Source organism: Eleutherodactylus coqui, chromosome 6 (genome assembly GCF_035609145.1).
Source record: "Eleutherodactylus coqui strain aEleCoq1 chromosome 6, aEleCoq1.hap1, whole genome shotgun sequence".
In the NCBI taxonomy this organism is placed as follows: Eukaryota; Metazoa; Chordata; class Amphibia; order Anura; family Eleutherodactylidae; genus Eleutherodactylus; species Eleutherodactylus coqui.
This window is the reverse complement of record NC_089842.1, coordinates 22,906,850-22,934,602: the sequence shown is the minus strand read 5'-3', so window position 1 is coordinate 22,934,602 and position 27,753 is coordinate 22,906,850. Positions and strand designations below refer to the sequence as shown.

Genomic DNA, 27,753 nt, shown 5'->3' with positions numbered 1-27,753 from the left:
ATTACCTCACTGCGCTGTCATCGGTCGACTCAGAGCGTCCGCAGCTGGAAACGCGTCTGCAAGTTGTTTGTTTTAACCTCTTTGGGAACCCTGTTCCAACAGCTGTAAGGGGCAAAGACCCAAAAGGTGAGAACTGCTTAAAGGGGCGCTCCAGTGGTTAACTTATTTTTCTGATTAACTATGTAGCTATCCCCCCCCCCCCCTCTCTATCTGAAGTGTGTGTGCAATAAAAAAGAATATATACTAATTTAATCGGCTACTGTTATCTTGGTTGTTTCTGTCTTAATCTCAGAGCCTCTTTCTCCTCAGATGGTCATGTGATCTCCATTCTTATCAGCTCAGATCTACTTGGGATTATGCTGTCTGAAACTAGTCAATTTCTCAGCCTGTGTGATATTACATGCACCAACCACAAACTGCCTACAGGGGGACACAGACCCTCCTATCACAGTTATAGATGATGATGATTAGAGGCTCCTGTCACACAGTTGGAATAGAGGAGATCACAGCTCATCCTCCTGACTGTATAATAATGCTCTGCAGCTTATTTGGGTAAATATAGAAGGTAATGATTAAACTGCCCCCCCCCCCTCCCCCTCTCCACAGCAGGCAAAAATAGTATAGCCCCAAGCTAATGCTGATCCATGGGTTTACATCGGGATGGGGGGGGGGGGGGATTTTTTGTGTAACGGAATATCCATGGCATTAACAGTAGCAGCAAAGTAGATAAGATTTTGAAAATGTTGTCCACATGCTGCGGAAATGATCCGCAGAAAGCCCGTGCGGATATTGACGTGTGGTGCGCAGTTTAATTCCGCTGCATGTCAGTTGTATCGCTGCTTATGGAACTTCACAATGAGGGGTGAATTCTGCACCAAATGCTGCAGGTTTGAGGCTAACCTTCTGTTTCGGATCTGCCGCAGATTGTTCACTGAGGATATTCCGCAGCATATCAGCGCTGTGTGACCCCTGACCTTAATGTCCACCTATTATCAACTCCACCCCCCTTGACATGCAGAATGGAGCACCTGTGCTGCAGCCTTATCCCTATTGGCAGATATGTTGTCCATGGCCACTAGTACCCGCTGCTCTCTGAGGAAAGTGCTGTACTTCTCGGGTGCTAAAGTTACGTAAAGCGCTCCCAGGACGTCCCTCCGCAACCCTCTGTCCAGCATAATACTGCTTTATCCGGCCCGTCCGCACTCGCTGCTGGTGAGTCTCCTCGGCCGCCCTTCTCAGGCTTTGAAATGCAAATGCCGCTTTTGTAAATTTATCTAGGGCACAATACAAATGCCAAGCCCTGTGCCAGAATCCTGTCCAGGCACTTCGTTAAGGCTTCAGGCTAACGAGCTGAACGTTTCCTAAAACACTTGGCATCTGTGAAAGGGTCTCCCTGTCCTTGTGCACCCCCCTGCCCCTTCCTCCATAACTGGCCTTCATTCCTTCCTTCCCTCTTGCAACTGAAAAAGCTATCTTCACCTCCTCTTAAAGGCGTTGTCCGGGGTTAGACAAACATGGCTGCTTTCTTCCAAACACACCCTTGTCCCTGGGTTGTCTGGTAATGCAGCTCGGCTCTCATTCACTTCAATGGAGCTGAGCTGCAATACCGTACACAACCCACAGACAAGGGTGGCGCTGTGTTTGGAAGAAAGCAGCCATGCTTTTCTAATCCTGAACAACCTTTTTAAGGAGCAACTGAAGTTTGAATGTGTTTTCCATGAAGCAATAGTATAGTTGAAAATGAGAAAACTTTAATAGTTTTACAGCAAACATCTTTCTTCCATCAGACTCTTCTTACCTCCTTCTGTATTGATCACTCACTCCAAATGTGTGTAAAAAATCCGTACACAAGTCTGTAAGCTGAGATCAGATTACACTTAGTGCCGGTAGAAGTCTATGTGGTGAGGAGTAGCCACATAGAAACGGAACACTTTTTCTACAAGCAGCAGTGTTTCTCTCTCACTTCAGGGCTGTATTCACAGCTACACTGCTCAGTACTGCTGTATAATGTCCTCCATGATGCTGTTATGAATGAATGTCCTATAACGAGGGAGAAGTGCCGGATCTCTTCGGTGTGCAGTGTATTGAGACGACATAACAGCAATCTACACCAACCAGCTTTGAGATGACTACATCCTGCTTTACTACATATGCCGTGTATTGAGACGACGTAACAGCTAGCCTACACCCACCAGCTCTGGGAAGACTGAGAGTAAGGCCACCTGCACACAAACGGATTTCTGCTGTGGGATCTGCGGCGGCAGGCGGTGCAGTAAGTACAGTTCATAGCATGCTGTGGGAAATCGCTTTTTCCTGCCCACGAGCAGAAATCAACTGCGTTTTCTGCTCAAGGAGGAAACCGCCCAGCATGCTCTATTTTTGCGTGGATCCCTTCCATTAAAGTCAATAGAAGCCGTCCGACCCCCGACCTGTCCACAATTAGCATTCTAAAATCTGTATTGTGCGTGGCCGACGGCTCACTGCGACCATCCGCAGTACAGAAAAAGGAGAAAGAACCCAGGTACGCAGGGTCGTCGGCCGGGGTCAGAGTCGGAATCCACTGCAGGTAACCCGCATGCAGAATCCGCCTCTGCTGTGTGCAGATGTCCTTAGAGATGATCCCTGCGGAGCGTAATCTGGTGATGAACACAGAATACCCCATATAATGACCAGAAATGGTGTCATCCCTCATATACACACCGTTTACTCTTAAGGGTCATCTGGAAATTGACTCCTCTTAGTGTTTCCATATCTAATACATTACAAGTCGCATGTAGAAATAATTGACATTAGCAATGCAGTCACTGAGTACATACATCTGGTGTTATACTCCAGAGCTGCACTCACTATTCTGCTGGTGGTCACTGTGTACATACATTACTTATCCTGTACTGCTCCGGAGTTAGATCCTGTATTATACTCCAGAGCTGCACTCATTATTCTGCTGGTGGAGTCACTGTGTACATACATTACTTATCCTGTACTGATCCTGAGTTACATCCTGTATTATACTCCAGAGCTGCACTCACTATTCTGCTGGTGGAGTCACTGTGTACATACATTACTTATCCTGTACCGATCCTGAGTTACATCCTGTATTATACTCCAGAGCTGCACTCACTATTCTTCTGGTGGAGTCACTGTGTACATACATTACTTATCCTGTACTGATCCGGAGTTACATCCTGTATTATACTCCAGAGCTGCACTCACTATTCTTCTGGTGGAGTCACTGTGTACATACATTACTTATCCTGTACTGATCCGGAGTTACATCCTGTATTATACTCCAGAGCTGCACTCACTATTCTACTGGTAAAGTCACGGTGTACATACATTACTTAGGTAACGACGATATAGGTAGCTATATATGTAGCTATGTACTAAATGCATGGGGGTTAAATAAGCGGCTTACCCCGAACACAGACAGCGCTGGAAAGATCAGCCTGCAGGGAAGGCGAGGCGGCGGCAGGGGTGCTGGCGGTGCAGGATAAGACATGTAACGTGTTGGTCTTGAGAGGGGCGGAGGTCCCCGGAGGGGATGAACTCTTGTTCTGTGCAGCATCAGCTCATTATAGCAGAGCGCCTCTTTAATTTAAGATATCCGATCTGCTGCAGGCGCACGGACAAACCTGCCGCACAATCCACGTGTTTTGGGGCTCTTTCACTTGGAACGACTGGACGACCAACAATGATTTATTCTCTTCTCGTTCCTCATTTGTCTTATGCAGGCATGAAAACCTGAGGATAATCGTCCTGTTCGCCGGCAGTCGTTCATCTATGAAGGACTGCCTGTTCACTCTGAATGGCGTCGGGCAGCTGGTGTGAACGTTCAGGAACCGTAATCTTTGGGACGACTGTTGGGCACTTAGAGACTCAGTAACCTACTTTTGAGCCTTATGAGCTTATGGGATGAAAGTAGGTGACCCGTTGAGTCCAGGGATGCAAGTCCCCCTGACAGATGATCACTCAAAAGTCGCTCAAATGACAGTAACTGACAGTTTTGAGTGATCATTTTTGCAGAGTCTATAGTAGCTAAGTAGCTGCTTAGGAGCTATGCAGGCGGAGCGGGACACCGCTGCTATCGCTTGGTGAACAATACAGCTGTTTTGCATAAGCAAACAGCTGTATTGTCCTGCTGTAAACTACCAGTGGGACACGGACTGTCAGAATCTTATCAGCACTGCTGACTGTGATAACAGCCTGTACCGCTGATAAGAGTTCATTGCTTAATTCAAGAAAACTAGAATTGAGCGAGAACCGCATTGTGCACGAAAATTGCATTTGGATCCAACGATTCTCGCTCAAAAGACGGCTTTGACCGAGAATCGTTGGGTCTAAATGGGCCTTAAAGGCTGTAGTGGTGAATTTGAGCACTGACAGCGGGGAAAGTATAACACTTATCCCCCGATTCGAGGGGTCACCTACTTTCAGCCCAAATAGGGCTCAAAGTAGCGAAGCCTCTCTAAGTGGCAACAGTTGCCCCATGTAAAAGGCCCCTTAGTCTGGGGGCTGAAGTGCAGCAGAATGTCTGCAGCGGACAGCCGGTCTCCAAACCCCCCCCCCCCCCCATTTGATGTGGAATTGTCGCAAATTTGCTCTTCGCAGTCCTGCGAAAAACTTGCAGCCGCATGTAAAATGTGGGGGCTGGGCAGCAGATTTGGTGTAAAGTTGCACTAAGTGTTAATCCACCTTAAGTCTCAGACGGCTGCAGTACGATACGTTACATTAATTCCCCCCCCCGCAATCCAAACTGCACCTGGGGCACATACTCCCTCCCCACCCCTTGTCCATCTACGCTCTCCTGCCTGTTACTTGGTCAGGTGTCCCCAGTGAATAGAATTCTACTACGGTGTAACTGCTACTTTCAGACGACAGGTGTTCGGCTCCGACTCCGCATGTCTGAGGCGGCCATACAGAACGCCGAGTATTCGGTTACTTCAAGGAATCATTGTGTCTGTGAGAACACAAAGGGAGCGGGACTATTGGGAGGGGGTACCTGGACTGGGGCACCCGGGGACTGCGGAGGGTGGTCTACGGCTGTATTGCTGTTCCCTTAAAGGAAAAGTTTGGGTTCGGCAGATAAGCGATATGTACTGCATGATAAGTTCTACAATGTATCCATGTACATTCTGCAAGCTGTGTGGCTTTCAAGATCTCTGCTTGCTGTCATTTAGTAGGAACATTCATCACTTATTACGTAGTGCCAGTCTGACTATAATGAGCGCTTCTGTCCATCATGTGACCAGAGAATATGTGAGTAAACCTGTATGATGCATGAAATCAATGGGGTTGCCGCGGTTTTTGTTTTTTGTTTTACGTGCGTGAAAAGCGCAATAGAACGTGTCGGTCGGTGAAAATCCTTCGCATTTCATGGTCAGACTGCATGTGCTCATGTAAAAGGAAGCCTACATAAAGAGAAATACATTACCTACAGGCCCGGTCCGGGGGTCTCACGCCGCTCTCCGGAAGTCCGCGCTGTTCCAGCAGTCCTAGCCACTCGTACCTCATCACTTTCTGGTGATGGGATTCATAAATCCCGCCTCCAGGAAGCAATGTCTGTGATTGGCTGAGCGTGGCACTCTAGTACCAATCAATGCAGCACTTGATGAACCAATCACAGCCATTGCATTGTGGAGGCGGGATTTATGAATCCCATCACCAGAAAGTGGTGATGTGTGAGTGGCTAGGACTGCCCGAACAGAACGGACCTCGGGAGAGCGGTGTGAGGGACCCGAACCACGCCTGTATAAATAAATCTGGGCTCCACAACCTGATGGCTATTGATTGGCTGAGCCTCAGTGTTTGAAGAACCAATCAATGCAGCGCTGGATGAATCAATGCAATGGCTGCATTGATTGGCTGAGCGTGGCACTCAAGAGCCAATCACAAACATCGCTTCCTGGAGGCAGGATTTATGAATCCTGTCACCAGGAAGTGATGTTGTACTAGGAGTGAAGAACAGCGTGGACCGCGGCTGCTAGGTAAGCACATTTGGGGCTCTCGCTCAGATGCCATTTTTCTATCTAACACATGCCTTTTTTTTTTTTTTTTTTTTTTTTATGCGTGGTAATTGTATTTTGAGGTAATGCATTTTTCACACAAATTGCATCGCAGCAAAAGTCGCAGGTTTCTCGGACTGATTTGCATGCAAACGTACCCTTAGACTGCTATTTATAGGTGCCAAGTGGGTGCCACTTGTGTCTTCCTGACAGCTGCAGCCTGACAATTGGCGCTATTACATGAGCATTAATGGCGTTCGTATAATAGCGCCCTTAGATGCACTTATTTTTCAAGGACGTTTGAATGTCTTAAAGGGGACATGACGCGCGGTAATGTTTTCCCTGGCAGGTTCTGTTGTAACCCGTCTTCTTACAGTTGCCTCACACTTAATGAGACGCGCCGGTAATAACCAGTCAGCACCAGCCGCAGATAAATGGTAACAATGTTGCAATAAAGACAAGTTTACGCAGGGCGAGCCGTGGATGGGAGCTGAACTCGCTACAGTAATCCCTGTCTAATCCCAAATGTTAACTTTGCCCGGTGGATGGACTTTAGAAGCCACAGATGTGTAAGATTAGGCCTCCCCGTGGGGCACTAGAGCTGTACCTGTTGGGAGGAGGAGTTAAAGGGCAGGTTTCTCTATAGCTGGTTTTAGGTTCGGGAATAGAATACTAAATAGGCAGTGAAAACTGACAGAACTAAATAGATCTCTGCCGGGCATTACCAACTTTTGTGTCACTCAGGGTCTTTGGAGAGCGGGGTTACTGTGAGCTAAATTGGGCTAATTCTGCATAGCTGCTTGTAATTTGGAGAGCAGCCATGGTTCTTCATTGACTCCTCTCTAAATGTTCCTTCCGCGTTCCGTCTTGTACTAATCCCGGCCTTGTTTCTAGCATTTCTTCCTCTTTGTCCTCAGGTTTCCTTTCTCTTTTCTCTTCCTTTCTGCAGATTTTTTCGTTTGCTCCTAGTGTTCCCCCAGTAACCCCCAGACCTGCTGCAGCCATGCCGTTACTATGGAGAGTCCTGAGACTTGTCTAACAAACGTCCAACATCCTAGAGATGACACCCATTGTGTGAAGGGAAATTATATACATTTCAAAATTGTCGTCCCCCCCCGTCCCCCCCCCCCCCAAAAAAAAAAAAAAAAAAAAAAAGGTTTTTAACAAACTTTCAGCTCTTTGCAAAAATAATAATATCTGGTGGGCCACAGAAGAGTAGCCCGTCACCATGCCGATTTTTAGTGTCGGGCTGCTTCTCCGTGGCCACCCGGTATGATGAGATTTAATTTAACACAAAATGCCACTTTTATGACTCCTGCAGCCTCTGGATTATTCACCCCCTTCATGACAAGTGTCTTTAGTATTTAGTAGAGCACCTTTGCTGTTATGACTGCTGCAGACGTGATGCAGCCTAACAGTAACTTCTAACAGTGTTGCTGAGGGATCTTAGCCTGTTCCTCATGGGCGGTGGCCTCCAGCTCACTAATACTCTTGTGTTTGCGTGCTGTACTGGTCGTCTTCAGAGTCTCCCAGGACTTCTTCTGAAGCCAGGCCTTTGTGGGCTTTGAGGGGTTGTTGTCCTTCTGTAAGCTGCAGCTTCCTTACAGAAGGTGAGGTTCCCTCAAAGAATTTCCTGATGCTTGATCAAATCCATCTTGTCCTCCGCACACTACAGGTCTCATGCTCCAGGACAGCACCAAGCCACCGCCATGCCTCACTGTAGATGGTGTTCTTCGCAGCATGTGCTTCATTCTTCTTCCCCCAGACATCCCGCAGATCCGTAGGCCTGTGGCTTGTTTGTGAGCATATTGCAGGCCGCGTTCCTTGTGCTTTTGGGTCAGTAGAGGTGGAAGTTTGGAGTTCGGACATGAAGACCTTCGGCGTTGAGTGAGTATGCTCCATACTGTGCAAACTAAGACCTTGGTGCTGCCGTCAGCAGATCTTGCTGCAGGTCTTTTGCAGTCGCTCGAGGGTTTTGACGACCTGCCTCCTCAGGAATCTGGTGATGGCTCCCTCTTTCTGCCAAGTCCAGGTAGTGCACCCAGCGTTCCTTAACTTTTGAACTTGTGAACTGCTTCCAGCTGTATCTGTAGGAACATTCAGTGCCTTCGCTATCTTTTTTTATTTTTTATTTTATTTTATTTTTTGTATCCTTTTTCTTTGTTTTGTGTAAATCAGTTATTTCTTAACTTTTTGGACAGTTCCATCGACTTAGGCATTCACACTTTACATTTTTTTGGATGTTTCTGAACCACAGCAAAAAGCTTTAGCAAAAAACATACGACATGCAGTTTGTTTGGTTACTATCCAAAAATGCAAAATAAGAATGCAACAAACCATGAAGTGAGAACCCACCCTAAGAAATATGAATAGCATACAATCAAACGGCAGTCATACAAAGCCCTCGCCAGTCCAGATATTTTATCTCGAGCACACCTGTTGCAACTAATGAAGTCCTTGATTCGTTACATCAGGTGTACTTGAGACACCTGATGCATTTGATTTGCCAATGTGTTCTCTAATGAGGGATAAATAATTCGAAGACTATTTAGCTATTTAAAATGTTCTTTAGCTTTATTTGCCAAATTTACAATATTTCAGCCTTTTTTGAGAAAAATCAATTTATAATCGGGGTTGAATAATTTTGATTGCAACTGTATGTATAGAGAGTATGTGTATATGTGTGAATCGGCCAAATTCAGCTGCAGGAATAGCAGACATCATGGGGGTTTCTCGTGAACGTGTTTGTGCCATTATCCATGAACATCTGAACATGTAGAAGCGATCTGCACAGTGGGTCCCCAAATGTTTGACAACAGATCAGAAAAGCATGTGAGTGAAAACTTCCCGGTCCGTTTGTTAGCGTTTCCGGACTGATAAGAACTTCCTGGATCGACTGATCACTTTGGATGAGACCTGGATTTATTTGTATGACCCTGAAACCAAGGAGCAGTCAGAAGAGTGGAGGCACAGTGGTTCTCCTCGCCCAAAGAAGTTCAGCCACTAAGGTGATGGCGTCTGTGTTCTGGGATAAGGAGGGGATGCTGCTAGTGGACTACCTTCACAATGGTTCCACCATCAATGCAAGGTATTACATTGAACTTTTGGACCAATTGAAGGCAGCTCTGAAGGCCAAAAGGCGCAGCAAACTGTCCAAAGGAATCTTGTTCCTGCAAGACAACACTTCCGCTCACAAAAGCAGCCACGGCAAAACTGGTGGAGCTAGGCTTCCAGCTGGTTGACCACTCACCTTATTCACCAGATCTAGCTCCCTCCGACTATCATCTGTTTCCAAACCTGAAGAAACGCCTCAAGGGGACCAAATTTCACACCATTTCTGATGCCATAGCTGCTATGGATGACTGGTTTGAGGCACAACCGAAATCCTTCTTTTTGCAAGGCTTACAGAACTTGGAATACCGATGTAAGAAGCGTGCTGGCATCAATGGAGAGGATGTGGAAGAAATGTCAAGTTTCATCTTCTGTCTCGTTTCTGTCTGGGTAAAGCCAAAGACTTAGCAGCAGCCCCGTGTGTGTGTGTGTGTCACCATGTAAGATAATGCATGGGTACTATGCAGGTGACTTCCCCGTGTGATTGAGCCCTTGGACTCCATTATTCTGACGACCTGTCAATCCGCTATTCTAGCAGGTGACTACAACAATCCCATTGGTAGACTGGCAGGAATGCCCTGATGCCAGACGTCTCCGCTCACTGATGGATTACTGCGGAGTGTCACGTCTTAGGCTTGGAGTTCCATAAAAGAAAATGTGTCACCAGAAAATAAATGCTTGCTTAAGAATACAAATGTCCGGCTCGCCGCTTCCGTCTCCGCGCCCGTGCAAGGAAGTGCAGAACGTTGGCTGCCAAGGAGCGCAGTAATTCAACGGCATCCAGCAGCAGACTTGGATGAAACAAGAACTTAGTTCCGGTTCACTGAAGCAGCCCACACACAGATCAGCCGTTCGCTTTACGTGTTTTGGCGCACAGCGTTATTCGTCCCCACGTATGAATACAAGCCTGGTGCCAGACTTTGTTAAAAAAATAGTACCAAAAAACGACCCCTTGTAGAAATCACCAAGTCTCTCTATTAAGCCTATATTAGGATTTGTGGTGACTGTAAACTGTCAATTTTGTGAATTACAGACATAGTTATCCCTAACATGACTGGCGCATTGCGATAACGTAACTACAACACTGTTATGGAACTGTCAAATTAATGTTTGCTAGATCCATATATTTAAAAAAAAAACAAACTAAAATCTTGCAGTTCTCACATTGACCACTAAGCCTAATAGCCTGACACTTCTTCCTGTTCTCAGTCATCTCATTATCATCGCAGGCAGGATTACAGTGAAAGGCAACACCAACATAGAGATAACACAGGAACCACCATTCATAATAGATGTCACAGCTCACCTCCTCCCCCTGCCTGCACAGAGCATGCTCCCCAATGGAAGACATTGGGTTAGTTGCTGTCTGCAGAGTTTGTGGCCCATAGGCTGCTATAAAGCAGATCTCTAAGCACAAACTGCAGGTGCGGCAAAACGGCTGCCCCCCCTTCCTCCTCCATCCTTGCCATGTATACACATTAGAACCCTAAAATAATACCTATAGTCATAAAAACAAGATTTAGAATAAAAATGCAGATTTGGCAATTTCCCGGGCAGTGAACTGGGTGTAGAGGTCCAGTGGAGCGGTTGCCAGACTTAATGCCTTAGGTCTTTAAAGTCCTTTTGTGTATATGGAAAAAATACGCAATATGGTTCACCTAAAAGGGCGACTCTGCAGCGCTATGACTTATTACTTGCGGTTCTTTAGCGTGTTCATGAAGACTGACACTTGCAGTGTTTCTGAGTGAAGTCTAGTCCAGACTGATATATCGCATGACCCACTTCACACTTGAAAAACCTATGCTGAATTCAAAATGGCCACCAAAAATAATGCAGCCTCCCTACTAATACTTTCAGACACTGGTGTAATAAGAACATTGACTTCTAATTAAACAGGCAAGTCCAAACGTATAGGTGATGCATCCCCAGGTACTAGATGTGTTATTGGCAGGCATGGAGGCTCTAGTACCCCGTTGTACCGCCTCTAGCTTGGATACAAGATGTGATATGGGAGTTATGGAGGCTCTAGTACCCTGCTGTACCGCCTCTACCTTAGATACAAGATGTGATATAGATGGGCATGGAGGCTCTAGTACCCTGTTGTACCGCCTCTAGCTTGGATACCAGATGTGATACGGGCGGGCATGGAGGCTCTAGTACCCCGTTGTACTGCCTCTAGCTTGGATACAAGATGTGGTACGGGTATGGAGGTATAGAGGTTCTGTATGTTATCCTGCAGCATATTGGTCCACATTTGCTGTAAATGATCCTCCAGATTGTGCAAACTTGGCAGTCGAAATTGGCGTCCCAGATGGTCCCATACATGTTCTATTGGTGAGAAGTCTGGCAACCGGGCAGCCACAGAAGTGTGCCAATATTGTGGGGGCTCCTGTGACCCAACCCCCCCCCCCCCCCCCTCCCTTGTGTGTGCGGCCGAGCATTATCCTGCTGGAAGCCGCCATGAGAGGAACACATGTGGCTGCAGGATGTCCTGAACATATCGCTGAGCTGTCATGGTCACCCCTAGTAGTGGTACGAGGGACAAACTGTTGTATGCTATGGCCCCCCAGACCATCACACCAGCAGAGGGCAGTGTGCTGCTCCACAGCAAAGGCAGGATTGAGGCGCTCACCTCGAGGTCTCCAGATATAAGGTGACCAGAATTTCCGAGGGTCTAAGTGGGACAACATCATCTGATTTTACCTCAGCCATTATAAAAAGTACAGGGCTGCTTATAAAGTACAGGAAGCGAGTTCTGCAGCTTATCCACATCCAAATACCGACCATTGGTGCAGATTTTGACTGGAAATCGGCCGCATATCCGCAGCTGATTTCATATTATGCAGTGCTCCCCGGCTTCTGGGATACCTAGCGGCCTGGTCAGGTGATGCCACTGGGAAGCCGGGGAGCGCTGACAGCAGGAAGACCTCAGAGGAGGTGAGACGGAGCGCCGCATAGAATGAAATCAGCTGAGGATACGCGGCCGATTCCAGGTTAAAATCCACACCAACAATATGGATTTTGACTTGTAAACATACCCTAAGTCAGCTTGAGGTATGCTGCCACGTGTAGAGTGGCCTCATTAGTAATAGTGGCCCACCTTAGACTGATATACTTACCTCCTCATCGTCTTCAGAGTGCTGCTAGTCCTCTGACAGTGCTGTGGACGGATGGAAGTGTGTGAGTGCTCGGATTCCTCCTCCCTTCTCCTCTCCTACTGCGGAACCAAGGAGGAGAAGCTGGGGCAGGAGGGTCCCGGGTGCACACACTGCCGTCAGTATGTGCATCCCGCAGCAGCGCCGAGTGATTACCAGCCGGGGAGCTGCAGCACCTTAGCTGGTAATCACCTTCATGGTGACCCTGATGCTGTCCTGCTTGTGACCCTGGGGAAAGCAAGATACAGGGTGCCAAAGTGGGACTGTTCTGACTTAATCGGGACATCTGGTCACCTTAACACACATGAACACAGCTGTTGTCAGTACCCAAACTAAACTGAAGACAACGCAGTTGCCCTCCGTAGCGTCCAGTTTCCTTGTTCATGACCTTGCTGCAAGGTGACAGTGGGTGTTAGAGGCCGTACATGTAATGAGCATCATAAGACCAAATGTCCTTCAGCCAAGCGCCTGCAAATGGCTCCGACAGATACTGGGGTGTAAGGATGGCGCCCCCTGTCTCTGGATGGCGGACAACGAAACGGTTGGAGCTGCTTGCGCTTGTCGGTCAAGCAGACATTCCTCTCTACTGGTGGTCTGTAGGGGGCGTCCTGAGCCCGGTCGACTTTTGAGCCCTCATATATCCACTGGTCCCAACACCTCCTAACAGTCTGGTCAGACGCTCCTCTCTACTGGTGGTCTGTAGGGGGCATCCTGAGCTCGGTCGCCTTGTGTGCCCTCACACATCCAGTGGGGAACTTTATCAATCCGACCATCCAGCTTCTGCCTGAGATGGAACCGCATGCTGAGTTTTGCAGCAAAATGACAACTTCTTCTCGGGGCGGGTTTGTTTTCTTCTTGACAGATTATGCAGGAAGGCGCCTTCTCTGACCGGCTGCAGCTACTTCTGGTCTGTTGTGTGATATAACTTGCTCTGGTCTAGACAAGTAAATTCTGTGTCCTAAGGGTATGTTCACATGGAGTGAATATTTAAAAGCTTTTTCTCATAAGATATTTTTTTTCTCATGATTCTTATGCATTTATTTATTTCCCCACACAATTCGTATAGTATCAGATTTTAGTGTTTAAACAAAAAAAAATGGCTTCAATCGGCTAAATCGGACATATTTTTTTTTTTTTAATTTTTGCTTGGAATATCTCGCTAATTTAAGAAAAAAAACACCTCACGAATATAACAATTTAAAGTAATATGATTTTATTTCCATCTGTTCTTCTTTTTTTTTTTTTTTTTCTAATACGGACAAAAAATCATACTTGTGAATAGATCCTAAAGACTACAAGAGTATATTCTGTGACACAGTACCCCATTCTCCTCCAGACTATAATTACTGGAGCCCACTCGTCATCCTGCCGTCTATCTCCATAAAATAGTGCAGTGCTCAAAGCACTTAAAGGGGTATTCAGGACTTCTGATTGATGAACTATTGCCTGTATAAGTCATTAGTAGGGTACTGGTGCATCTTGACTCCACCGGAACTAGGGGGGGAGAAATGGGTTGGCCTGGCTCAGTGACAGGGAAGGGGCAGGTGACGCCCCCAGCAGTGGATTGGCTGCCGCCCGCACACAGCATGTCGGGTCATGGGACGGCAGCGATGACCGATTCCAGCGGAGAAGGGCTGCCGCCGGCTGGGGAGACAGACAATAGGGAACCAGAGCTGATCCCACGCTTCTCTTCCTGCAGTGGACAGCGGCGCTGCCTTCACCGGCGGCACATACATCCATCCAGGAATGGTGAGAGCGGGCCCCTATTAAGTGGCACTGGAGGAGGAAATGAGGACAGCGCCGGCGAGACTGACGGTGCCAGTGACAAGGGAGATCGGCGGGATGAGTGACAGGAAGCGGGAGGGGAAATTATAGCATGGGTCCTCTGTAGCAGCACATCTGCCGAACAACAGCTGCCACTTGACATGCTGTCTGTGGGGGGGGGGGGGGGGGGGGGGGGAGAGAGAGAGGAGAGATGGCCATTATGAGGTAAGACATGCGGCACCTCACATGGTATGTGCGTTGGAGGAGTGGGGTGGCAAGGGTTACGGTTTGGGTTACGACTGTGGGTTCGGGTTAGGGTTTAGGTTGGGGTTGTGACTGTGTGCCGGGAGCAGCTGGGACCTGCGGACCTCAGATGCTGACAGGCGGGACGTTACATGTTATGTGCGGGGAGCAGCCAATAGACTGTTGTGACTTACCCCCTCCCCTATAACTCAACCCTTTCTTCCCATGGAGACAAGATGCATCAGTACCCATTAGTTGGACAGTGGTCCGCAGCTGTTGATCCCAGCATATCGGCTGATCATTTTGGCCACTATCAGCGGGCAGACCCCCCCCCCCCCCCTCCCCCTTCACCACAATGATACATGGATGGTGTTGTACCGCTGGTCACTAGTGCTACTTGGGGTGAGAAAATGGAGGCCAATCGTTATTACAAATTCCTCATCTCCCGTGTCAACTCTCTATAAATGTGAAGGGCCTCACGAAGATGTCACTGCTCTACCCTGCGCGCCCCAACGCTGCACCACAGTCTCATCACATTCTCACTGTCTCTGGTAGCTATTGCTCTCTGGACGGCTGCCATAGACTGATCTCTTTATATAAGATAACCCCCACACACAATAGGCCTGATTATCTGTCTGAACTGCCCCTGACCCGTGATAGAATCTTCTACACCGCGCTCTCAGCTCTGCTTCATTAGTTGGTTGCACAAGTTTCTGCTGGCTCATATCTTGATTCTCAGCCAGGAATCTCCAAAAAACAGGAGAGAAAACGGCGCCAACTGTTCCCAGGCCCTGAGGCGGCGGGGGGCCGGTGGAGGCACATTATTCAGTTGCCTCATCCACTAATTGGTATGAATGCAAACATCTGTTAAAACTTCATAGGGATCAAACCCCTTGGCAATTGCTCTACAGCGAGGACCTGGAACAGTAATCGTCCCCCTCTAGCTTAATTTTCCAACACCAATGTCAGATGGGCGGCCCTCTTTACGAGGGGAAAGCTTTCCAAGCGTCCTTTTACACGGAACGACCTGTCGGACGCAGATGCTCAACAGGTTGTCCCAACGATAACCGTTCATGTGCTTCTACATGGGAGTGAGGATCGCACAGTGAGTGGAGGTGGAGTGATTCGGGGATCGTTCCGGTCCGCCTCCATTTACAGTGAACAGGCAGTTCATAAGTGACCAAAACTGCCTGTTTTCCCGGGCCAAGCCAACCAGTTTTCTGTATGCAGAAACTGAACAACGAAATAAAAGCGAACAATTTCTGGCTCGTCATTCAGTCGGGGTGTGCCTTTACACTGTGATAATCAGGATGCCAGAATCTGAACAATTTAGCGTCCCGTGTAAAAGGGCTGTAAGCAAATCTCCAATCTGAGCATGCTTTCTGTTGAGGGCGCCGCATAGAGGAGACGGGTTGGCTGTATTATGAGAGTGGGCCCACCTGTCTGTACAGGGTGAGCATTTCTCTACTACTACAGGAATCAAAGTGCAGCTACCTAATCATTCCTCCAAGTGGCTGCACAGGGGACCTTTACTATAAACCGCCTTCACACATGCAGGATCTGCTGCGGGAATCCCACGGTGTTTACAGTACAAGGCAAGTGAATGAGTTCGACAAATCTTTCACCCATGGCGGGATTCTTCTGCTGTGGAAACGTCAGACTTGGAGAACGCTGCCGATTTACTAATCTGCGGTGCCTCTATCTAGGGCAACTGCACATCCACATATATAAAACAAGGTCACATGACCTACAAATAGATACTTTCCAGACATAACCCAGACAGTAACCCATTCAGTGTTGCAAAGGTGCAATACACATAGAAGCCAGTGGAAAAATACAGAAACACAAGACTACATAGCCATAGACCATCCAGAAACTTCCAGAACACATGTGCACATCAACTTCTGTACACTACATTTCTATTGGTGTGGAGGGTTCTTGGGGGTAAACTGGGCAACTGCCCATTGCTTTGTATTGAGTATCATACATGATGGACTTGGATACAGCAACTCGCACGGTATTGTACGTTAGAGGGTTAAATCAGTGGCAGATTATTTATTGACAGTTTGAGTAATCACCTATCTTGAAGACCACCATTCACCGTAGCTGGGTGTGGGGCAGTCCTTCGGTGCAGCCTGTTGGCCCTCTCACGGTGGAAGTTGGTCGTGTGTCCCTGGCACTTTTTCCAATCGCTATTGTGTTGCTGGACATCAGTCTGTCCTGGGCCAATGGTGGTGAGCGGCTTTATAAATGATCTGGAGGAGGTAATTGAGAGGAAAGTGATCAAGTCAACCAATTCTAGGGGGGGTGGAGAACAGTAAGGAAGAGAGGGGATTCAAGAAGATCTGGGCCAGCGAGATAATAATGGATAATGTTAGAGATGAGCAATCCCGTCGCCCAATAAACTATCTGTACTTGGATTAACTTCTATGGGGACCTTTGGTGCACAAATACGCAGAAAGATGGCGTATGCTTTATTTTTTTTGCGCAGCCAAAATACGAAAATGTGTGAAACCCATTGACATCAGTGGGTTCTAGTCTGTGTATTGCGCACACAAATACGTCTATGTGAGGCTGGCAGGGTGGCTTTACGTGGGATGAATTATTGCTCTCATGCTATCTCACAGGAGCGCCAGCCGTTCAATGGAAGGAGTCAGAGCCGGCCGACTCCATTCACTGTGAACAGGCAGTAACTTCTAGATGAACTGCCTGTTTATGCTGAATGAGAAGTTGCTCCTTGGTCGCTTCTTCAGTGAGCTGAAAGAAAACTAGCGACTCCTGAGTGACTTCTTGCTCAGCACCCTGTCGGCTCCCGTGGACGACTATTAATAAAAATCACTCAATTAATTTTTTTTATTTCTCGGCTGATGGTTGTCCCATTTAAAGCCGCCTTTGATCCGCAACTTAATAAGACATACCAGTATTACACGCGGTGGGCTTAGATACAGCTGCTCAGTATTACACGCGGTGGGCTTAGATACAGCACTTTGGCTTAGATACAGTCTGTGTGTAAATTGGCAAATTTGAATGAAAATTTTCCAGCTGCTTTTGGATCGGAACTCGTAGATCTTGTATGTTTCACGCTTTCCTCCATATTACAATGCACGTCTGTTCACTCTCGGCTTCTGCCCCCGGCAGGTTGGACTCGTCGGCCCTGAAGATGCAGGACGTCTTTGTTGCTTTGTTTCTGATGCTGGCATGTAAGTAGCAGACTGGCGAGGAGCGATGGCAGAACACCGAGGGTTAATCCGAAGACTCGCAATATCTCATAACGCTGCGATTAGAGCTCTAGTTGTTACCTAATGACTCCCATGATGCATCATTCCATTTGCTAGTTCCTTCCCGTTATGGGTGCAGCCGTTATTTAAATCAGTTTGTGTGACAACTGGCCACTGCTAAAAGTTGTCCAAGGGGGTGGAGCCTGAAAATTATTTACTAATCGAGGCAAAATGTCACATGGATGACTTGTATAATGTAGAAACCATCCTGCAATGGGGGAGCACAAGAATAGTAATGCACAGGGAAGTGGCAACGGGGTGGAGCTGACTATGTCCATGTTCGCCCCACCCATATTGTATCTTAACCCCTTAGTGACCACCCCATAGTGTTTTTATATCCTGCCCAAGTGGGCTTTAATCCCGGAGGACGTAAAAACATGTGTCCTGCAGGGATTAAAGCCACGTGGGCAATGGACGTGACAGCTCCATGCTGTCGGTGCCTGAAGGTAGCCGACAGCATGGAGCTGTCATCTTGGGCTGCTGGCAATGCGATCGGCGTGATCTAATGTGCTGTGGGGCCTAAAACGCCTTCCAGCAAAATTTCTGTTCTGAAAGACATGACTACTCCTTTCATTTTGGGCCCCGTTGTGCATCCAGACATCAGAAACATACCCATTGTGGCCCTATTCTTAACACGGGAAAAACAGGGGTATCCATTTTGGGGTGCAAGTCTTCATTCACATGTGTGCTATACAAAAAAAGCTGTTTTTAAAATGACAGAATTGCCAAAAAAACAAAAATCACAATTTTTTTTCCCTCTTGCTTTGCTTGAATTCATTTAAAAACTGTGGGATCAAAATACGCAGTACACCCCTAGATAAATTCGTTATGGGGTCATTTGTGGGGGTTTTCTATGGTTTTGGCTGCTCAAGAACTCTACAAGTGGGCAATGGGGCCTAAAACGCCTTCAAGCAAAATTTCTGTTCTGAAAGCCACCGACTACTCCTTTCATTTTGGCCCCCGTTGTGCATCCAGAATGAGACATAAGATTAGGGCCACAATGGGTATGTCTCTGAACACAAGACAAACAGGGGGATCTATTTTGGGGTGTAAAGCCTCATTTTCATGGGCACTATAGGAAAAAAATATGTCTTTAAAATGACGTATTTGCAAAAATGTTTTTTTTTTTCTTTTTTTTTCTCCTTTAAATTGAATTAATTCCTGAAAAACAATGGGATCAAAATACTCATGACACGCCTCAGTGAATACATTAAGGGGTGTAGTTTTTAAAATAGGGTCATTTGTGGGGGTATCTATCATTCTGACACCTATGAGTCTTTACAATCTTGGCTTGGTGAAGGAAGACAAAGTGTTAAATTTGTACGTCCCCTAAATGGTTAAATTTTTTTTTTTTTTTTTCAAATGTGCCTCAAAAATGAAGTGAACAGATGGAAATATATATCTTAGCAAATGTTTGTACAATGTTTTCACGTATTTAATATATTACAATTAAAAATGTGAAACGATAAATTTTCCCAATTTTGGCACTTTTAATAAATGTACACAAATTCTATCGTCTATTTTCACCACCTAAATGAAGTACAACAAGTGGCGAAAAACAATATCAGAATCATATGATATGCAAAGCCTTTACGGAGTTATTAAAGTGACACATGTCAGATTTCCAAAATTTGGCCTTGTCATTAAAGTGCAAACAGACTTGGTCACTAAGGGGTTAAGGGTGTTTTTACACAGGTGAGCGCGATATCTGTCGGAGAAACTCAAACAGATATCGCGTTTGTAGAATTGTGATTCTGGATGTGCGCTAGATGGGTTTACGCATAAATTTATCACATCTATATACTTGAGTTTTTCACGCTTCTGAAAAAATCGAAAGTACTTTCAAATACTTTCAAAAGTTTTTACTGGTCAAACTCCTATCCCAATCGCGTGCCACGATTAGCATATTCCGTATATATCACTATGATGGAACTTGTTCACAAAACTTGCCCGTAATCACACCCTCAACTCTACACAGAAAAATGCAAAAAACCCTCCCTATTTGTGACTTTTCCTCCAAACCCACAAATTCCTCTCTAACTCCGCGGCCCGTCTGATCCTGTCTAACCGGATTCCATGTGGTCGCTCAGCGTTTCTCATCTCTTCCTTCTGTTTCAGCTGCGCCTTTTCTCCGCGCCACCCGGGGAGAAGCACAAGGTGAGTCCTGGAGCCTGACCTGCCCCGCCGCCGCCATCCCATCGCGTTGGAGCCACAGCAGATATTGTCAGAACTGGATGCTGAAACTTAATGGGCGTCTGTCGCCTATAATCGCATCATAAGCCAACCGTAACACGGGATGGGGGACTGGCGGGCGAGTGGAACCGTGGCGGTTCTGCTATTCACAGCAATCCATTCTTGTGCGAGATATGCAGATTAGTTTGAAACGCTCCGGCGCTTTTCTGTCTTGGCTCCGCCTTCATCTCCACAAACCGCACCTCCCAACTTTTGAACAACGAAAAGGGAGACAATTGTAGCAGAGTGTAAAGCATGCCGGATCAAATTTTTAAGAACTAGTCCTGGCCCTTGGACACTAAGCCATGCCCTCTGTACCCCATAAGAACACCCTTCAGTTACCACCTTGGGGTAGTAGTAATAATGCCCCTTATTGGCCCGTTGAGAAATGATGATCCATTTAATAATGCCCCATTTAAAAAAAAAAGAGGGATAAAAAAAAGCCTCCATTAAATAATAATGCCCCACTTGGCCCTGTTTATTGATAATGCCCCAATGGCCCAGCCTATTAACCCTTTCCAATCCACTGTCTGACGTCTAAAGACATTCTGATTTAAGGCTGTACAGCTCCGATGTCGGAAGACGTCCGGTACAGTAATCTTACTGTCTATTACTGGCCGCTCTGTTGTTGAAGGGCCTCTCCAGCATGTCCCATACCGCAGTACTGGCTCTAGCCAGCAGATAGCGCCATTGTATAATGGCAGACAGAGAAAGCCCCCTAGGAAGCCCTGAATCCAAAATTAGATTGCAAAGGGTTAATAATTAAAGAGGTTGAGGGGCATTATAATGGTGTCCTTGGCTGCGTTGCGCCTCCCAATGCCAGCCGCGGATCCCCAGTGTCCTTCTTGGTAGATGGATCATGTGACAAGCAGTGGGAAGAGCGATGCAGGTGAGTTGAGCTGGTTTTAGCATTCCTTCCATGACTTGGAGCTTCGGGTCCAGGGTGGCTGCCACTATTGTAATCCACCATTGGGTAGGGGGAATGAGACCTTCCCCCTGCTGCCCAGGACTGCAGGGCATTGTCCCAAATCTGGGACTGTCCTGCAGAATGTGGGATGGTTGGGGGGGGTGCCTTTACTAATAATCGACCTCTTCAGATGCGTTGCACGCCTTCTACAGATGTAGCAGCGCCGACCCTGCTGGCTGGCGCTCCGCATTACTTGGCTACAAGCTGGCGCTGCTATGCTGTTTTCTTGGCACGGTGTTTGTCATTCAGTTTATTGGCATATAGTGTCATGCACTAACATGAGATGTCGGCTCTGCCACGTCTGTACTGCTCCTGCACTGCGCTTCCAGAATCGGTGCACGTGCAGTAATATTCCATTGGGGTTCCTTGTGGCTTTCTGAGCTGTAAAGCTGAGTAGCAAGATCCAGAATGGAGCCAGAGACGCCGCTGCGCATATGCCAATTACAGTAGCATGTAGAGTGCGTGGCTTCTGGAGGTGTCAATCTTTGGCAAATGGGTGTGGCTTGTGGAGATGATGGGGAAGAGCCAGAATGAGGCCAGCAAGAAAACGGCCCGTCAGACTGCTTGAAATTAAGTGTCATACCATGTGACCAACGTGAAAACGGCGACTACTGGGCAGTCGAGCTTACTCTTATCTGACGAGCCCGTCTTGTGTTACGGTTGGCTTATGGTGGGAGTTTCTGGTGGCAGAAAAGGCATCATTGCTGCGGATCCGCATCAACAACCAACCAAATGGGGCAGATTGTGATGTGAATCCACAGAATGAAATATATTCTGCAGATCTGCCACAAAATCCAGTATATGTGAACTCACCCTTTTAAAAGGTTTGTCTGGTTGTAAACTAGTGATGGCCTATTCTAAAGATTGGTCGGCTATAGTAGATCAACAGGGATCTGTTGCCAGGGACCTCCACCAATCAGCTGTTCTTTGGACCAGTGCATTTGACTGATTTCAGCAGAAAACGGACAGCTCCGCTCTCACTGCAGTGGCCAGGATTGAAATGGCAGGCACAATTCTCACAAATCAATGGGAACGTGAAATGCAATGCCAAACTAGACCACTCCAGTGGCAACGGAGCTATCTGCTTCCTGCAGAAATTGGCTCATCTACTATTAATGACCTTTCCCGGATAGTTTGGACAACCCCTAAAAGGGTCAGGAGTAGAGGGGGCGCTAGTAGTTTAGTTCCAGTGACTGACTGAGATATGCTAGTTTCACACAAAGCAATTATTTGTTAAACCACCTATAAACTGAATTGGGTTGTCTTCTGGGGCCCCATTACATAGTAGGGGCCCACTGCTGGGTGTAGACTCGGACCCAGCAAATATCCTTATTTAGTTGTCTTGTGATATTTTCATTAATTTCCGTGTTTTTCCTGTTTCAGAGCGCGACCCCTTTACATATGGTGAGTATTAACAATCCCTAATGGCTAATTTGCATACAGATGACGCCCTCCCTTATTAGGCCTCACTTACAGGAGCGTATAGAAAAACTCTGTGTACTGTATATTCGTCTGCGCTTTCAGTGTTTGTTTTTCGTGCGCCTTCGCTGCCTTTTGTGCTTCATGTTTTACGCTCAGGAAAAAGTTAATTTTATGCAACCTGCCTAAAAAAACGCAGCAAATACGCATGTGCATGAACGGTTTATTTAACGTGCCACATAGACTTGACTGGGCGGCTTAAAAGCCTAAAAGCCCAAAAATAGGACATGGTGGTTTTTAGTTGTTTTTTTGTTTTTTTTTTATGCCCGTTTCCAGACCCCCATACTAGTCTATGGGACTTATGCGCAGCATATTGCGCTCATGTGAGTGAGGCTTTATAAAACGGAGCGGCTACTTACCTGATGGCGAGCCGTATAATCCTCATGTTTTCCTCTTTAGATTACGAGTCTCTGAAGATCGCGGGCCTCAGCATGGCCGCCGTGCTGTGCTTCATGGGGATCGTTATTTTAATCAGTGAGTCAATGCAAATATTGAAGCAATTACTGTCTATTATGTTGATGTAACACTAGAAGTTTCCAGGGTTTGATGACCTAATTTGACTTGATTTCCTCCAGCAACAGTGCCACACCTACAGGTTGTGTGCGGTACTGCAGCTACCCAATCACTTCAGTGAACCCCTCCGATCACAGCCCACTGACCGGTCTGCTGCTGTTGCTGGGAGAAAGCGGTCGTTTTTTTTCTAATCACGCACTGAAGGGAATTTTTAGATTGTCCAAAACAAAAAGTTCAGTTTGTGATTTGGTCTGCAGATCCAGAGAACGTTTCCTTTTTATCGTGAATGTCCTAAATGGCTCCGATATTCTCTACTCGTCCGTTTCTTGCTATATTTTAATAGGACTTCTGCTGCAGAGTTCCAAATCTCCGGCATAGATAGTGATATCCTCCTTGCCTGCAGCCACCACTAGGGGAGCACAAGAGCTGAGTGTGTATACTGTATATTGAGCTTTATGATAACACAGCATACATTGAGCTCCCCCTGGTGGTGGCTGCAGGCAGACTGGATATTCTCATTTAAAGGGGTTGTGCCTATTTGCGCAACTCCTTTCATAATGCAGAGCCAGGGCTGAACTGCTGAATGTCCCTGGATCCGGCCAAGAAATATCTGATTTGCCAGAGAAAGCCACAGCAATCCCATAATACAAAGGTGGAGCAGGAATCCACACTATACAACAGTCATATGCCCGAATAGAGCTACAGGTCCTGCGGCTTTGTCACAATACCTTTTTTTAAAGGGAAGTGTCATCAGAAAATGACTTTGTATAAATTTGCTTTTATTTAGGTAAAACTTTTTAATTTATTTTTAATGTTTCAATCTATAATTCAATAAAAAAAAGAAAAAAACTAAAATCCTGTAATTCTCAAACCAACCACAGAGCTTAATAATAGTCTGACACTTCCTTATCTGGAGAGAAAACCTCAGTAGGATTGCAATTGATATGATACATATATCAAAGGATCCACTGTTTATTATAGGTGATATCACAGCTACCCTCCTCCCCTCCCTGTGCATGTCACAGAGCATGCCATAGAAGTCAGTGAGTTAGGTCAGTTGTGTCTGTGGCCCACAAGGCTGCTGTAAAGCTGATCTCTCTCTTGGTCAGTGTAAAAAGGCCTTAAAGGGAACCTGACCACCTGTGAGCTCCATAAACTAAGTGATGCACATAGGATGGTCCTAAGGAGTTTGTGATGGGCTTATACTTTCCTAGCTCCTTGGTCCCACACTGTCCTATTGAAGTTGGCGCTCGGTCTGTGTGCAGGACTTTTCTTCACACGCACTGTTCTTTGTAGGAGTGTGCAGACACTGACTGAAGAGTCATGCTCACAGACCAAGCGCCCTGACTTCCACGAGTGACTGTGTGGGAACAGGGATCCAGGTAAGTATAAAAAGCACGTCCTCAAAATTCTTGAGCCGTGCAGCATAGGTTATATTATGGTGCTCATAGGTGATGACACGTTTCCCTTTTAAGGAAATGTAATTTTCTTAAAGGTGCTGTCCAGCATTAAACTATCCATGGCCTGTCCTTAGGATAGGCCATCAATAGTAATTGCCAGGCGTTTGCTACCCTGAAGCCCTGCCAGTCGGTTCTTTGGTCCAGCTTGTTCATGAATGGATCTGATTTTTGCAGAAAGAACACAGCTCCCTTTACACAGCAGTGGCCAGGCTTGGTATTACAGGACATGTACTTAAATGGCAACTTTACTTGTAATACCAAGCCTGGCCACTGCAGTGGGAACGGAGCTGTGTGCTCAGAAACACCAAACTGGCAAATAGCTGATTGGTGGGGGTTCCAGGCAGAAAACCCCTACTAATCTATTAGCCTGTCTTCAGGACAGGCATGAATAGTTTTTAACGTTTTAAGGTGATCAGCATTACAGCGCTTCGTCCTATTGACCTTTCCCCATAGGCCAGCAGGGTCTTGCATTTCATACAATGATGACGAAGTTTCTCACTGGGTTGTCTTGAATTCCTCCTGGAGACACTGGAGCCCCATACTGAGTCCAGCTGGCGGCGGTGGTGCAGATGGTTTGACTGTGTAGTGGAGGCTGAGAAGTTGTTATGAGAGTAAACTATGCCCCCCCCCCCCTCCTCCGGACTGCGAGTCCCTATGTGTTTTTACTTGTTGCCTTCAGCTGTTTATAAGGATCTGTAGGGAATCTGACTCTTGATTCTTCTCTTCACAAGGTGGAAAATGCAGATGTAAATTCAACAAGAAGAAAGAGTAAGTTTTACGTTCTGTACAGTAAAGGAGGGCTCTAGCCACAATCTGCTGCCCAACGGGCGCCGGAGCCTGGCTCCTGGCATTCTATACCCATCGGTACATGCCAGTAGAAGTGACCAGTGACGTCACCGAGAGCAATGATAAAGCTGCAGAGGATATAGCACCAGTCCCCCTGTAGGACATTTCAGGAAACGCACACATTGGAGGGGAGTCCATATTTAAAATGGAGATAAACTAGAGTTGCATGCTGGGACATAAAGACATTACAGGCAGAGTTACATTGTATCATATTACACATTTTGTAAAAAAAAATTAAGAATTCCCACCCCCAGAAGTCGTTTTGCTGTAAAACTCGGCATGCACTTCCATCTCAGGCAGATATACAAATGATTAGAGTTGTGGTAATTTAGATGAACCGTCTTGTCACTGGATGCCCTAAGTGGTGAGCTCAGGATAGGTAATCAATAGTTTTTGCCTGGAAAACCCTTTTGTCGCATGTCTAGCTGTTTTGCTGCAGAAGGCAAATGGCTCATTGTGAAGTTGCCTGGGTTGGTACTGCAGGCTCATTCACTTTAATAGGACTAAACCTGCAGTACCAAACCAGGCCACTGCACAACGTATGGTGCTGTATGCTTACTGCAGCAAAATGGCTAGAAATGGGACAACCTCTTTTAAGATGCACCTGCATTGGGCCCCCACAAAGTATCATAAACTTAACATTGCAACAGACCTGTGAATGATGCAAACAAAGTAGACTTGTTGCTGATGCTTTTTGGCCCTTGCCCTCTCTAGTAGGTATCCTACCTGTATCAGCGTTGGTCACTCCTCTTCTATTACTTGGGCATCTGACTCTTTTGTTTTTTTACAGGCACAGGAGGACTCAGGATGCTCAGCTTATCACTCCAGGTAATAGAGATTGTCATGTGGTGGCTGATAAGTATAGCATAGTGAAGAGAGAGCATCTGTGCGATTAGCTAAAGTGAAGCCCCGCCCCTGAGGATCATATTCTTTCTATTTAAAAAAAGAGAAATTCATCATGCAGAGTTTTGGACCTTAAAGGCTTCCTATTCCCCCTTTTTCCCCAATGCAAGGCTCCAAATCCCCATGAAGGAGAGCATCCTGTATACAGTTATGAGCTCCTTCTTGTGGTGTCTGTATGTGCTACATACAGATATGTACATACAGCCACCGTATTTGTAATTGGTCTATGGGCGTGGAGCTCTGTTAAACCACATCTGACATCCCTATGCTGTGGGAGTTCGGTTGTTGTGAGCGCTAATCCGCTCCGCTCCCCAACTGACTGCTGAAACAGATTGGACAAAGGTGCTCAGCAGAGTGCTCTGATTGTCAATCCTCAAAGGGGTGGGGTTACCTGTGCCCAGTCTTGTGGACCTTCCACACAGGATGGAATGTTCCGCAACACTGTTGCAGAATATGTTGTCCCTGAATTACACAGCATAATCCGCACTATTTTCAATTCTGCATGTTGGCAGTGTACATTTTAGGGCTGAATATCCCGCAGGAGGGCAGATTCCACAACGGAAAGGTCCTTAGACTGTAAACTGCTCTGCTCACCTTGGAGAACTGCAGGCGAGCGGGCGCAGTCTTCAGCGTGTCATAGTTGTCAATGACCCAACGTGTCATAGTTGTCAATGACCCAGCTTGAGTAGGTGGGTGTTATCTGTTGGTCTTGTTGAAGTTGCTGTCACACGGGACGTTAGCGGGTCATCTTGCCATTTTCGGCAGCTCGTTATCCCAATGTCCTGATGCTGTACGAACACATTGTTAGAAGGACAGAAGCTGAGAAGCTCTTCTCACAAGTACAACTCCATCCTCTGGCAACTCGGTGGAGGGATAGTTAAACTTCCATTCGAAAAACTCAGTGTGACAAGCACTGTGCCCCTTTAAAAGAAACAGGGGTAAGCTCCTCTTACACACATTATAGATGCACCAATAATGGTGACCCAACGAACAAAACCGGACGGCGGGTCACATGGCACACTTACCAGGGGTCTAAAGATGCAAATCCAAGATTAGTAGTATGCACTGCACTTTTGGGGGGCACTTGGAACACTTGCCCCTACAGACCCCCTAATTGCCAACATTGGGGCGGGGCATTTAGTAGGCAGGATTGTGTCTCCCGTAGGACACTGTACTGATGGGGATGAAATCAAATAAAAAAATTAGGGGCAAGGAAAATAATGTCCCCCTCCAAATGCCCTTCTCATGCTTCCAAAATGTTGGACCATAATGCTTTGCAGCCAAACTCCATAACCACACCTCTATCTTGGGCGGGGCTACAGTATGTTCCCTCCCCTTCCCTGTAACATTTCCTATAGATGCTTCATGCTTTTGGTCATTCTCCAACTTTGTGTTTTCAGGAAGCGCCAGCCGCTGCTGAGCCCCGAGGAGGATTTAATTCTTCGTAATGTAATTCCACGCTGTAACATCTTGTCCGCATCTCGCCGCTCACCTTTGACCTCTTATTTGTTATATAAACTGGTCTCTCTAATATTTTTGGCTGCTAATCCAATAAAGGGTCGTGTTTTCTCACAGTTTGAGGCTTTCTTTTTATGTAGTCAGATGTGGGGGGGGGGGGGGGGTTGTTATGGCTGAACACACTTAAATCTGAAGTAACAAAAAAGGGAAATGCCTGAAGTGCGCGGAGATAAACGTGCGACATTAATGACTGTTAACATTTCCGGGATTTGATGTGAAATGTACTTTTATTTAATGCCAATAAACAATATCCCGTTTTATTCATTTATTGTGTTTTTTATT

The 27,753-nt window shown here is 46.6% G+C and overlaps 1 protein-coding gene across 2 annotated transcripts; it reads left to right on the top strand.

Annotated features, from left to right (window-relative positions):
- Nucleotides 1–27,735, top strand: LOC136631939 (FXYD domain-containing ion transport regulator 3-like). Of its 2 annotated transcripts, none has more exons than XM_066606432.1 (8): nt 1–126; nt 17,414–17,475; nt 19,672–19,710; nt 22,136–22,156; nt 22,631–22,705; nt 24,936–24,972; nt 25,841–25,878; nt 27,354–27,735. In XM_066606432.1, exons 2-8 carry the CDS (start codon nt 17,436–17,438, stop codon nt 27,371–27,373), a joined length of 270 nt encoding a protein of 89 aa, XP_066462529.1. In that variant the 5' UTR covers nt 1–126; nt 17,414–17,435; the 3' UTR covers nt 27,374–27,735. The 2 variants fall into 2 exon arrangements, with proteins under 2 accessions (XP_066462529.1, XP_066462528.1); XM_066606431.1 differs by lacking the exon at nt 1–126 and adding an exon at nt 7,855–7,889.
- The last annotated feature ends 18 nt before the right edge of the window (nt 27,736–27,753 follow it).